The sequence below is a fragment of the Elephas maximus genome, chromosome 22, assembly GCF_024166365.1.
Source record: "Elephas maximus indicus isolate mEleMax1 chromosome 22, mEleMax1 primary haplotype, whole genome shotgun sequence".
Taxonomy (NCBI): Eukaryota; Metazoa; Chordata; class Mammalia; order Proboscidea; family Elephantidae; genus Elephas; species Elephas maximus.
Genome location: NC_064840.1, coordinates 402,732 through 415,408, shown reverse-complemented (window position 1 = coordinate 415,408; position 12,677 = coordinate 402,732). Strand labels below are relative to the sequence as shown.

General features: G+C 52.3%; 1 protein-coding gene across 6 annotated transcripts in view; it reads right to left on the bottom strand.

Annotated features, from left to right (window-relative positions):
* Nucleotides 1–12,677, bottom strand: part of POLE (DNA polymerase epsilon, catalytic subunit) — a 54,725-nt gene that overhangs the window by 23,744 nt on the left and 18,304 nt on the right. For 5 of the 6 annotated variants that reach the window (XM_049866303.1, XM_049866305.1, XM_049866304.1 and 2 more), the window contains 17 exons: nt 12,153–12,348; nt 11,821–12,035; nt 11,139–11,241; nt 10,613–10,693; nt 10,400–10,522; nt 8,011–8,223; nt 7,619–7,828; nt 7,267–7,410; nt 6,522–6,662; nt 6,202–6,355; nt 6,019–6,125; nt 5,697–5,873; nt 4,724–4,947; nt 4,374–4,594; nt 3,967–4,171; nt 3,019–3,192; nt 1,805–1,930 (listed from right to left, as the gene is read on the bottom strand). In XM_049866303.1, the coding sequence (XP_049722260.1) occupies nt 1,805–1,930; nt 3,019–3,192; nt 3,967–4,171; nt 4,374–4,594; nt 4,724–4,947; nt 5,697–5,873; nt 6,019–6,125; nt 6,202–6,355; nt 6,522–6,662; nt 7,267–7,410; nt 7,619–7,828; nt 8,011–8,223; nt 10,400–10,522; nt 10,613–10,693; nt 11,139–11,241; nt 11,821–12,035; nt 12,153–12,348 (2,814 nt within the window). The remainder of the gene's footprint in view (nt 1–1,804; nt 1,931–3,018; nt 3,193–3,966; nt 4,172–4,373; nt 4,595–4,723; nt 4,948–5,696; nt 5,874–6,018; nt 6,126–6,201; nt 6,356–6,521; nt 6,663–7,266; nt 7,411–7,618; nt 7,829–8,010; nt 8,224–10,399; nt 10,523–10,612; nt 10,694–11,138; nt 11,242–11,820; nt 12,036–12,152; nt 12,349–12,677) is intronic. The other variant, XM_049866307.1, reaches the window with a different exon arrangement.

Below are 12,677 nucleotides of genomic sequence, written 5' to 3'. Positions count from 1 at the left end.
AATAACCATATTGAATGTAAAAGGTCCAAACACCCCAAAGAACAGGCAGAAGTTGTCAGATTGGACAACAAAACAGGATTCAACTCTATGCTGCCTTTAAGAAATCCACCTTAAATATAAAAACACAGATAAAGAGCCTCCTTTGGAGAATAATGAACTCAACTGAAGTTAAAATAAAACTTCTGAATGATTTAATTCCTCCTTAGATATTGCCCATTTCCATGGCTTGTGAAAGAAGAAATATCTTCAGAGGTCAGAGAGTCAAACAAAGCATTAAATTACGTGTGACAATCCCTGCATGAAGCTCACTCTTCGAGGACGGGCGCCACGGGGAAGCAAAGTGAGGTTTTAAAGAACTCAAAGTTGAAAATCCGTAATAACCAATTCAAATTGGCCTGTTGCCCAGATGAATCTGAGGGCCACAAACAGGAAAAGTGGACATACTCTCATGCTCAGGGGCAGGCCCACGAGGTTACCTGCCTCTGCTCCCTGGCCTCAGTCTGTAGTGACAGGTCACTAAGAACATTGCTTTCTCTTATCAAGCTCTCATAGGTTATCTTTATTCTTATCACTCCTAAGTCAAGTTGGCCTATTATTAACTCAATCTTTTGCACCTAAGGTCCATTAAAAAGAAGGAAGAATACAGAAAGAAGGAAGGAGGAAGAGAAAGAAGAAAAGGAAAGGGAAGAGACAGAAAGAAAGAAAATCCTAAGGTATACCCTTCCCACCCTTATTTGGGCCACAGCCTGTCTGGGCCAGGCTCATCTGGAGTACCAGGAAAGGTGTTTTAAGATAAGCCCATCTGATCAGCCCACAGTGAGAACACTGACAGTGAAAGTTTATCTCAGAACTGAGGTGCACACCGTGGATACAGTGGCTTGCTGACTGCAGGTCTGAGAAGGATGACAATGACGAGCTTATTTAAATTATAGTACACACATTCTGATGAGGAGTAAGTCCTCTTAATTCCACCCCCTACTGCTCAGTAATGAGATTTACCAACCCTTCAGCATGAGGTGCCCCTCGGTGCTGCCCGTGTGCAGGGAAAACTGACCATGTCTACCGGATATTGGTCCTGCACATCCACTAGCAACTTCTTTCTCTGTGCTTAGAAACATGCTTTATCCTTGTGTTCCACATAAACTCCCCCAGCAGTGTGAGCTGCCGGTTATAAACAGAACAAATGAAGGACACTACCATGGACATTTCACTGTGGCTATGTCTTCTACTTACATGCAGAGAACACCTAGTGTATGGTACGTGTGGCCAGGTTCTAGGAGGCCCTTTCACATGGCCTGAGACGCAGGCAGGCAGCCGCTGTCTAAAAGTCAGCAAGTAACAGCCAGCACTGACAACCAAAGACTTTACATAAACTCGGCTCTAAAAGCAAACGTTGACATCAGTATCTACGAAAGGTTTACATATGCAACAACTTCTTGCAATTCTCTTTCCAAAGGTGGCTATTCGGGCCATTCTAAACTCAAAGCAACGTATCTGCCAATCTCAGTGCCGCCAGTGTTTCGCTACAATGGTATCTCACCCTGTGATTGCTGCTTTACTGTACGTGCTGTGCTCCTGAGCTCTCCCAGTCTAGCACCAGTCACCTTGGCCTAAGCCACAGCCGGGCCCTCGGCAAGGCTGGGGGGCCCTCGGCAAGGCTGGGGGGCCCTCGGCAAGGCTGGGGGGCCCTCGGCAAGGCTGGGGGGCCCTCGGCAAGGCTGGGGGGCCCTCGGCAAGGCTGGGCTCGGAAGCCAGCCGAGGCTGCACCCCAGGTGCCTCTCCCAAGCGCAAGCCCTGCCTCTACCTGTTGGTGATGTACTCCACGTAGGCAAGGGCGTCCTCGATGCGGCGCTTCTTTGTGCAGAGGATGATGCGATTGAAGTTGGCATAAACGACTGACGACCCCAGGCGCTTGAACTCAGCAATGAGCCTGGGGAGCAAGTTCAGAATAGCCGGTCAAGAAGCTACAGGGATAATAAAACTACAGAACACCTGAAGAAGCCATGAGAAAAATCTTTCATAATCCTGAAGCAGAAAAGCCCTTCTAATGTACTTAGAACCCAGAAACAATGGAGAAGACTAGAGCTGACCGCATAAAAATAAAAAATTCTGCATAGTATAAACAAAGACAAAATGTAATCTAAGTCTGAAGAGACAAATTTATAACTTGTATCACAGAAAAATGGATCATTTTAATATAAATAAAAGAAAGACCAACAAGAGTACAGAAAGATGGGCAAAGGATCTGAAGAGAAAGTTCACCGAGGTAACACTGAAAGCCGTCATGGTGTTAATAACAGTAACAACTCTCAGCAGGTGCTGAGAACAAACAAGCTGCCCAACCTCTAGGAGGCTCTTTACTGTATGTCCCAGTTATTTATTTATCTACTTATGACACCTGTCCAATTGGCAACAGTTCAGCTTCTGGGAAATTACCTGCAGATATATTTGGATGGCCTTACGCACGAGATCACTCCTCGATACGTTATCTGTGACGGTGTAAGGCCAGAAACCGCCTAAACGTTCGTCAGTAGGACACACCCATATGTGTATCTCCATGATACAGTGCTAACTAAAACAACCAGAGTGCAAAACAATAAACACAATAACAACGTCTTATGTAAAAAGGGGTGAAGAGCCTCTGCACTCAGCATTCCCTGAAAGGGCACACAGGTACGGACACACAGACAGACAGACACACAGACAGACACATGTATGGACACACAGGTACGGACACACAGACACACAGACAGACACACAGACACACAGACAGACACACAGACAGACAGACAGACAGATACACAGACAGACAGACAGACACACAGACACACAGACACAGCTGCAGTGGCAGCTGAAGGCTCCTGGGGTCCTTCCGACTTGAGGTGCCATTCACCCGGAAATGGACTATTTATCCAAGAGGCACTGTTCTGGCGCCTGCAGCTGAGAGACCAGCATGTTTGGCGAGAGTGGCCGGCAGAGCACGGCCCCTGCCCGACCCAGGGGGCCGCCACCACTCACTGCAGGAACAGCTTCTTCATCATGCTGTGTAGTGTGCGGTGCAGGGCGGGGTCGTGCAGCAGGGAGGACGGGGACCGCAGCCACCGGTAGAAGTGCATCACCTGGTTGTCGGCGTAAACGTTGTGGTACTGCGTGATCTCCTTCACCCAGCCTACCACCATGTTCTTCAGGATCCTGCAAGAGACGTGGAGGCTCGCCCGACCACCCGCAGGCGGAACCTTGGGCCTGCTCAGCCTCCGGGCTCCCAGTTCTGCTGACCCCAACTCCACCCTAGGCCTCCCCTCTCCTCCTGTCCTGCCGCTTTGCCCTCAGTGAGGCTACTGGTTCTTCCCACTTGCGCCTCCCGACCCGACTGCACTCACTCAACAACACCACGACCTCGCTGAGTAATCAGTGCTGGGACAGGGACAGGGGACACGCAGAGCCTTGGAGACAGCCACAGCTAAAGGCAGCATGTGTGGATCATACATAGCCGCTGTGATGCTGCCCGGCACGGCAGCTCCCTCTCTCCTGAGACACTGCTCACCCGCGCCCACGCTGGCTCTCCCACTCAGCGTCTGCCCTTGCCCCACTTCACATGTGTTCATCCTGCTTGTGCTTCCCACAGCGATTCTGACCAACACGCACGCCTACATGCCCATTGCAGACTCCAACACAGCACATCCAGCCTCACCGAAAGAAGTGGTTTAGAAAGGTCCCTGTGAGACACCCCGCCTGGGACCAGGGTGCTCAGGACAGCACGTGCCGGCGGTGGGCAGAAATAACTATGACAGGGAGCCTCAGTGCATGGCAGCCGCAGCTCCACCCACTGACTGAGGATGGCCCAGCAACCCCAGCTGTAGTTTCCGTTTTCCTCTCTTTGGAGAAGAGGCCAAGGGAACAAAGAAAAAGCACCAGGTGTTCCTCGATGGGGACCGCACAGCACTGGCAGCGGGCGTCTCCAGGTACCTGAAGGTGCTGGAGCAGAGGGCCGTCTCGTCATAGCTGGCTGGCATGGAGGTGGCCTGGTTGCCAGTGATCATGTCCTCCAGGGAGGCCTGCGGGATCGCGTCAAAGCTGATGCCTGCACTGGCGGCCCCCTCCATGTCGTTGACCCGGTGCGACTGGAGGACGGTGTTGACAGCAAGGTTCTGGATGTCCAGCTCCACACACACTGCACACAAGGCCCCGCTCACCTGAGTCCACTACCTCGTGGCACCCACCCCACCCACGCCCACATAAGGATCACCTGCCCCAGCACTGCCGCTGCCCAGACCCCCACTCCCCTAGCCTTGGCTGACTCCCTGGATCCCACAGTGTCAGTTGGCCTGGGGTCTCAGGGGACGCTCAACGAGGCCCTCAGCACGTCTGTTCACCTGTGGAGTAGCAGCCCGAGCTGTTGATCTCCACTGTGGCGTGGTCATCGAGCTCCATGACCAGGCGGCTATCATCAGCCTCCTTGCCACCCAGGTCAGGCCGGGATGTGGGGGAGAGCCAGAGGAGGTGGCTGTGGCGCTGGAGGTGGCGGGCAAAGAAGAGGTCAGAGCCAAAGGTAGAGATGTCCTCCGGAAGGTTCCCGACAGGAATGTGGAAATACCTGTGCAGAGGCAGAGCCAGCCCAGAGCAGTGAGGTGCCCACCTGCCCAGAGACAAACAAGATACCTGCCTGGCCAACTCCCCAGGCAGCCAAGGAGACACCCGGAGCCACAGAGTGTGTGGCACTCACCTGCTCATCTCAAATGCCTGGGATAGGCAGGTGTCCAGGTGAAGGTAGTGTCGAATCATGTGCCGCGCCCCATGGCGCTGCCAATCCAGGACTGCGTAGCTGACCTTATCAGTCACCCGCACCGGCACCAGGGGGAACTCCTCCAGCACAGGAACCTCGCCCGCCAACCTCCTCAGCTCCCAGCTGGACTGCACAGCAACCAGTGTGGGCCCACGGCGCTCCTCCTGGTTCAGGGAGAGGGGAGAGCAGGTTGACACGTGGCCGAAAGAAGATGTGCTGCTCAGAGCAGAGGGGACAGCAGGTTGACACACAGCCCGGGGGGGACATGCTGCTCAGAGCAGAGGGAAGAACAGGTTGACACACAGTCCGGGGGGGATGCACAGCTCAGGGCACAGGGGAGAACAGGTTGACACACGGCCTGGGGGAGACACGCGGCTCAAAGCAGAGGGGAGAAGAGGTTGACACACAGCCTGGGGGAGACATGCAGCTCAGAGCAGAGAGGAGAACAGTTTGACACACAGTCTGGGGGAGACATGCCGCTCAGGGCAGAGGGGAGAACAGGCTGACACACAGCCTATGGTAGACATGCAGCTCAGAACAGAGAGAACAGGTTGACACACAGCCTGGGGGAGACACGCAGTTCAAGGGAGAGGGGAGAACAGGTTGACACACAGCCCAGGGGGGATGCACAGCTCAGAGCAGAGGGGAGAACAGGTTGACACACAGCCCAGGGGGGATGCACAGCTCAGAGCAGAGGGGAGAACAGGTTGACACACAGCCCAGGGGGGATGCACAGCTCAGAGCACAGGGGAGAACAGGTTGACACACAGCCTGGGGTAGACACGCAGCTCAGGGCAGAGGGGGGAACAAGTTGACAGGTGGCCTGGGGACTACAAGCCACTCAGGGGAGAGGGAACAGCAAGTCAACGCGTGGCCCAGGGAGAGTGGACCCAGAGCAACGCCAGCGCCTCACCTTGTAGGCAAGCAAGACGCGCTGGATCGCTCTGCAGATGGTCTTCAAGTCGGTCTCTGCTCGAACCTCGAAGGTGTGCTTGGGAGGAGGCAAGAACTCGGAGCCCACCTGCTCCAGCAGGAGGCTGTGCTCGGAGGCGTACATGGCACTGAGGCTTGGCATCTGGTTGCTACGCACCTAGACCCATGGCGCCAGTGAGCCCCTGTGCGGAGTGGAGCAGAGCAGAGGTGGGCCCCCGCAACCCCGGTTCTGACTCAACACCATGTTTGCACCTGGGCTTGCTCACGGATATAGCCCACCCCACTGCAGGCCCCAGACTCACCCTGTCCAGCACGAACACAGATGCCCTGCGCTGCGTGGGGATGAAAACCCCAAAGAGCGCCTTGTGGCCTTGCGCATGGTGATACAGGTAGAGGTGGCGGATGCTCCCTGCGGAGGAAAACACTGTGACCTTTAGTCTGTAGGAGGCAGCGCTGGGCAATAGGGCAGCCAGCATGGACCCTACCTGGTTCCAGGTAGCTGAACTGGGCCAGAGAACGCATCTCCAGGTGCTCAAGGGCAAAGGTTTCTGCTTCCCAGCCGGAGAGGTGCCTCACTAGCTGCTTGTTCACCACACACACACAGCCGAGCTGCACCAGGGCCCGGAACAGCAGTGGCACCTTGGGAGGTACAGATAGACAGACGGGCAAGGGTTGAGTCAGGACTTCGACCACGGACACTCTGCCTGTGGGGTGAGTCCATGACCTCCACCATCCCACCCATCCTGTACGCCTCCTTCATGCTGCAGCCCCCACTGGACCCCCGCCAGCAGGCTGATGATTCTACCTGAGTCTCATAGACGCCCTCAATGTCCGGCGCCGACAGCTCTGTGTTGATTTCGTTGATGTGCTCCTGGTACATGTCCTCAGGCACCGAGTACTCATAGAGATGGTGGACCACGTTGGCACGAGGGAGCACGCGGTTTACCTGGGGACATAAGTGTTAGGACCCCTAGCTCGGCTCAGTGTTCCCCTCACACCCCCATGGCTTCAGAACTGCAAATGGAACCCAAACGTTTACCTTCTCTCCAGAAATCCTACTGAAATAAGGCAAAGAAATCACTTTAAAAAAAAGAAAAACATGGGGCTAGGGTGAGGAATGAAAATTCCTGGAAAGCGGGCAGATATCTGAAAGGGTTAGACACTTTCAGAAATGTCCAGATGAGCTCACACTGGTGGGAAACTGGCCACTCGATACAAAGGAGCCCCACACCCTCTCCCTACGATGAGGTAAATGCCCAGTTTTCTAAGGAGATCTGCAGAAAACCCTCCAACCCCCCCGTGCCTGGAGCTGGAGCAGGGCAGGACAGGCTCCGTGCCCACTGCCTCACAGACCCCGTGTCCGCTGACTCTCACACTGTCCCAGTGAGACACTTGCAACTGAGGCTCTGCCACCTCACTCAGGACACATGCTCACTCCACCTGTCTCCCCTACCATGTTGCAGCATGCCTTTGATGTTCTTGCCCACCCCTTACCCAGCCCTGGACCTGTGGAGAAGCCACAGGACCCCACCACACCAGGCCGCTGGTACCTTGCGATATGAGGGCCCCTCCTCTGCTTTCGCCACCCGTTGGTTCACGTAGAACACACGCGGGATGCTCAGCCTGATACAGTACAGGTCGCTGCCAATGACAGCCCACAGCCGGAACAGGCCGGGCTGGCTGGTCTCGCTGATCTAGGCACAAAGCACAGAAGGCCCTAACTCATCACAAGTGCTGAGCGTTGTGACCAGGGCCACTCCCAAAGCCCCAGCACACAGCCCAATGCAGAGCCAGGACACCACAGGTTTGCCCTTTCTCCACCCCCAAAGCAGGATGGCTCTGCATCCCAGCTCCTGGCACTGCGAGCTGCGCTGGGCACCCCCCCCCACACACTCTCCACACCTGCACTATCTGCCAGGGGAGGTCCAGGATGCTGCGGGCAGTCCTCCGCAGGAAGCTTCCCAGGGCCGTGGTGGGCCCCTCGCGGAGTGCTCCAGCCTTTGGTGCACTCTCAGTGCCCTCGAGACGCTGCCTCTTCCTGCGCGCAAGGCGCTGCCGGGCCTGCAGCTGCCACTTCTTCTTGTGGAATCGGAGCCACACAAGCCACTCTTCCTGGAAGGAGCAAGAGCAGGTCAAGAGAAGAGACAGACACAAGAGCTCGCACATTGTGAGACAGAGAACACCCGCTGGCAGTCAACTTTCCAAACTGTCTCTGAGGCCAGCTTGGTTCCCTGCACTGTGAAGCCTGGATGCTCAGTGGGTCCTAGGTAGGCCACACCTCCAAGGTGCCCTACCTGGGTGGTACCAAGTGCAGGGGGTTGTCCCAAGATGTCCTGCCAGGGCACTGTCAGCTCCAGTTCCTGGGACTCCTCCTGGCTCTCCCAAAGGACCCGCTTCCTTCTAGTAACAACAGGAACTGCTGCATGCGGAGGCTTCATGAGGCCGAAGTCTTCCACGTCAGGAGGTCCAGGGCTCCGACTGCCTTCTGGAGCCTGGTTCATTACGACCTAGGAATGACCAACTGAGTCTTCCAAATGCCAACTCTGGTCTCCGCAAAGCCCACCTCTAGAACTCTATCATAAGTGCACAATCTACAAATGCACAAAACACATGCATTTGTAGACTCTTACTTTTATTTTTTAATAGTGCAAAGCAGAGATGTGTAGCCAATAACGTCACCCTCCCCCGTACCTGCCACCACCATGAAGTAAACGTTTACATCTCACCACATCTTTTACAGAACTTCCTTTTTATGATAGAACATTACAAAAAAACAACTAAACTTTTTATCCTTTTCTCTCTCTTTCCTTCACACCAAAAGGTAACTACTGCCTTGAGAGCTGCATCTATCATTCTCCATACACTTTTATACTTTTACTACTCATCTAGGAGCCCCTGGATGGTGCAAATGGTTAAGAACCTGACTACTAGCCGAGAGGCGCCCAGAGGCACCTTGAAAGACAGGCCTGGCAATCTGCTTCCAAAAGGTCACAGCCTTGAAAAACCTATGGAACACACCTCTACTCTGCACACACAGGATGACCATGAGTCAAAATTGACTTGATGGCAACGAGCAACTACTTATTCATAAATATATACCATAAGTAGCAACACACTTTTCTTAAGCAGCCCACTGTCTCCCTGATGTGTGATACGCCAAGCTCTCACTGACACCTGTGTCTGGGGGTTTTCCGTTCTATAGGTCTACTGTCTCAACTTGTAAGGACTTAAAGTGAGCCGTGTCATCTGGTAAGGTACACCTCCCTCCTCACACTTTAAATTTGTTCTGGTTACTCTTAACCTTACTCTTAATAAGAACTTCAAGATCAGTTTGTCAAATTTCATCCAGAGAACATTTTACATTAAATTTTATTAATTTGGGGCAAACTGCCGTATTCAATATTGAGTCCTTCCGTTCATGAACATGGTATACTTCTCTACTTATTTAGGTGACTTTTTTTATGCGTAAAAAGTTGAGCACTTAACAATTTCTACCACCCAGAGGCTCCATTTTATATGCTTCAATAAGGTTGCATAATTTTTCCATGAAAAGTCATACACACTTTGTTACCATGGATTTATTCTTTAGTATATTATTTGTTCCTATTGTAATTAGCACTGTTCAAAAAACAGCTTCTAAACTAAAATTTTTTTTTCTCTAATTGTCTCTAATGCATAAGACAGCTATACGTTTTTACATATTGGCCTTGTCTCGTTCGTGCCTTATTAATTCCAACAATTTTTAGGTACCTTAACATTTTCTGTTAATTATCACACTTTCCACAAATAACTTGCCTTCATTTAAATTCTTAAACTTTTAATTTCTTTTTCTTGCCCAAATATGATGCCTAGGGCCTCCATATAACTTTGGTTGCTCAAAGTTTTGATCATTTCTACCATAAAAAGACACTGACTTAAACACTAGCAAGCGGCCATCTAAGATGCACCTGTTGGTCTCAACCCACCTGGAGCAAAGGAGAATGAAGAACACCAAAGACACAGGTATTTATGAGCCCAAGAGCAGAAAGGGCCATATAAACCAAAGACTACATCAGCCTGAGACCAGAAGAACTAGATGGTGCCCAGCTACAACCCATGACTGCCCTGACACGGAATACAACAGAGAACCCCTGAGGGAGCAGGACAGCAGTGGGATAAAACTCCAAATTCTCGTAATAAAGACCAGACTTAATGGTCTGACTAAGACTAGAAGGACCCCGGAGGTCATGGTCCCCAGACCTTCTGTTAGCCCAAGACTGGAACTATTTCCAAAGCCAACTCTTCAGACAGGGATTGGATTGGACTATGGGATAGAAAATGATACTGGGGAAGAATGAGTTTCTTGGATCAAGTAGATACATGAGACTATGTTGGCATCTCCTGTCTGAAGGGAAGATAAGAGGGTAGAGGGGGTCAGAAGCTGGCCAAACGGACACAAAAAAAGAGAGTGGAGGGAAAGAGTGTGCTGCCTCTTTACGGGGAGACCAATTAGGAGTATATAGCAAGGTGTTTATAAATTCTTGTATGAGAGTCAGACTTGATTTATAAACTTTCATTTAAAGCACAATAAAGGAAAAAAAAAAAAAAAGACACTAAAGTTCGGGCAAGCTGGTGCAGGCCTGGGCCCACAAAAGCCTGGTTAACACTTGAACCCACAGCCTATTGTCCCGGCCGGCCCGTTACCTGTCTCTTGCCCTCGAGGACAAACAACTCGCTGATCTTCTTCTGCTTGTAGACGTCGTTCTTCTCCAGCAGCTTCTTGTGCAGCCAGTCGGGGTGTCTGACTCGCGGCACCGGGTTCTTCACCTGCACACAGACGGCACAGGTCGGTGGACGTGGTCTGACCACGTCCAGCCCAGGCCCAGAATCTGTGTGTTTACTGGCTCTCTGCCTCACCTGCTGCAGAGCTGCAGGAATTGTGATGATCTTCTGTATGGCACTTCCCAGTCGCTCGATGTAGTAGTCCCAATCCAGAATCTAGGCATGTAGGAGCAGGCAACGATGGGGTGTATAAAAGAAAAACAGCGAAGCAGCAACCATCTATCAGCTTTACTACAAGCCAAGCTTTGTCTGCACCCTCTTAGAAATTTTATGGCGACAGGTGCCAATTTCACAGAGGAGGAAACTGAGGCACACAGCTTAATGACTTGCCCATGATCACAGAGCAAGTAAAGTGTCAGAGCCAGCCCTCAAACCCCGAGCCACACTCCATCCAAGAGAAGGGTTTAAGAACGTCTCCTGCATTTAGCATTTTAAAATTGTCCTCAAGTGCCACCACTTCCTCAGTTACTCATGGAGTATCAGAAAGGAGGCAGTCCAGAGGCAAGGCTCCCGGCAGAAAAGATGACCCAAGTCAGGTGTCTTCTGCTCAGCCTGCTTCCCTCCTAAACTCCGAAAAGTAGATGAAAAAATCGGCACTCACCGTCCGAATATCAAACTCCTGCAAGGAAGAACTCTTGAGCCATTTCCGGAGAAAGTGCTTCCTCACTGTGGGCTCTGCCTGGAAGATGGCCAGGGGGATGGCCCTGGTGAGGAGAAGGCACACTCATGGGCTGTGTGAACACCCTAGGTCAGGGATAAGCTCTCAGGTGTCACCCACTCCATAGTGATAGAAGCAAGACACACAGCCTAGTTTGTGACCTACGCTTTTATTTAGCATTGCCATTTCCTACAAACTACACCTTGCATCCAATATTTACCATATTTAATAACTAAGTAACACTCCATTGTATTAAAGTTACCAGGGTTTCATGCACAATCCCTCCACTGTTGGCCACTAGGCCTGGTCTCAGCGTTCAACCACTATCAGCAGAGCTATTTGCCCGGGGTAGTGGGGGTTCAGCAGCGGGATTCTCGCCTTCTACTCAGGAAACCTACGTTTGAATCCCAGCCAACACACCTCATGCGCAGCCACCACCCGTTTGTCAGTGGAGGTCTGCACGCTGCTCTAATGGTGAACAGATTTTAGCAGAGCTTCCAGACGAAGACAGACTAGGAAGAAAGGCCTGGCAATCTACTTCCAAAAAGAAAAGTAGATCTCCATGGAGGCAAGCCACGGGTTTAGCACTCAGGTCTTCAGGAGCCTGGGGGTCTGGAGCTCTTACCTCTCCGTGACAGGCGAGCCCTCGGGTTTCCGGGAGATGATGTAGCGGCAGCTCAGCCCTGCATCCTTGACCATTTGGTCGCCCAGGAACTCGGCCAGGCGTTTGGCCGTGCTGATGGAGGTCGACTTCTGCTCTCCGTAGTCCTCCAGCTTCCGAGACATGGAGCGGTTCTCAGAGATGAGCTCAAACAGCTCCGAATCTGGCATGTTGGCTGCCTAGAGAAAGAGGCATGGACAAACAGCACTGCAGTGATAAAGACGGAGTTCACTGACCTGGTGATCTAAGCCTGCTCCCTTATGGGGGATGGTAGTCAGGAGGATGGTGGTCCTCACCTTGCTGTACAGCACGTCCAGCCAGTAGTCGGCCACCTTGGCTACCGAGCCATACACCTCCTCCAGCGTGCTGCCTTTGAGGAAGGCCTCAAACACCGAGGACTGGAAAATCTTAATCAGCTGCAGCTCCCCGCGCCGCTTGACCTCAAAGCCCTTGAGCTCCGCCAGGGATCCATCCTCATTGAACACAGCGTACCTAGGGACCAAGCAGGCAGGGCCGTGAAGAAAGCCCGGGTGTGAACTGCGTTTCACCCCCTCTACCACCATCGGCAGCAGCTGCCCCTCCACCCCTGAAATTTATGCTTCTCAGACATAGCCGTGATTCAAAGGCCTGTGACCTCAGAACCAAAACAGCAGGTGGGGAACAAAAGCCAGTGGCATCAGTGTCTACACCTCTCCAACTATGGCTCAATCAGAGACAAAAAGGAACTAAAGAACCAAGGCCTGTCACTGCCCTGGCACCGGCTCATGTTCCTGATTGGAATTGTTAGGTCTGATCCATCCACCTCAACCCATGCCCTTGGC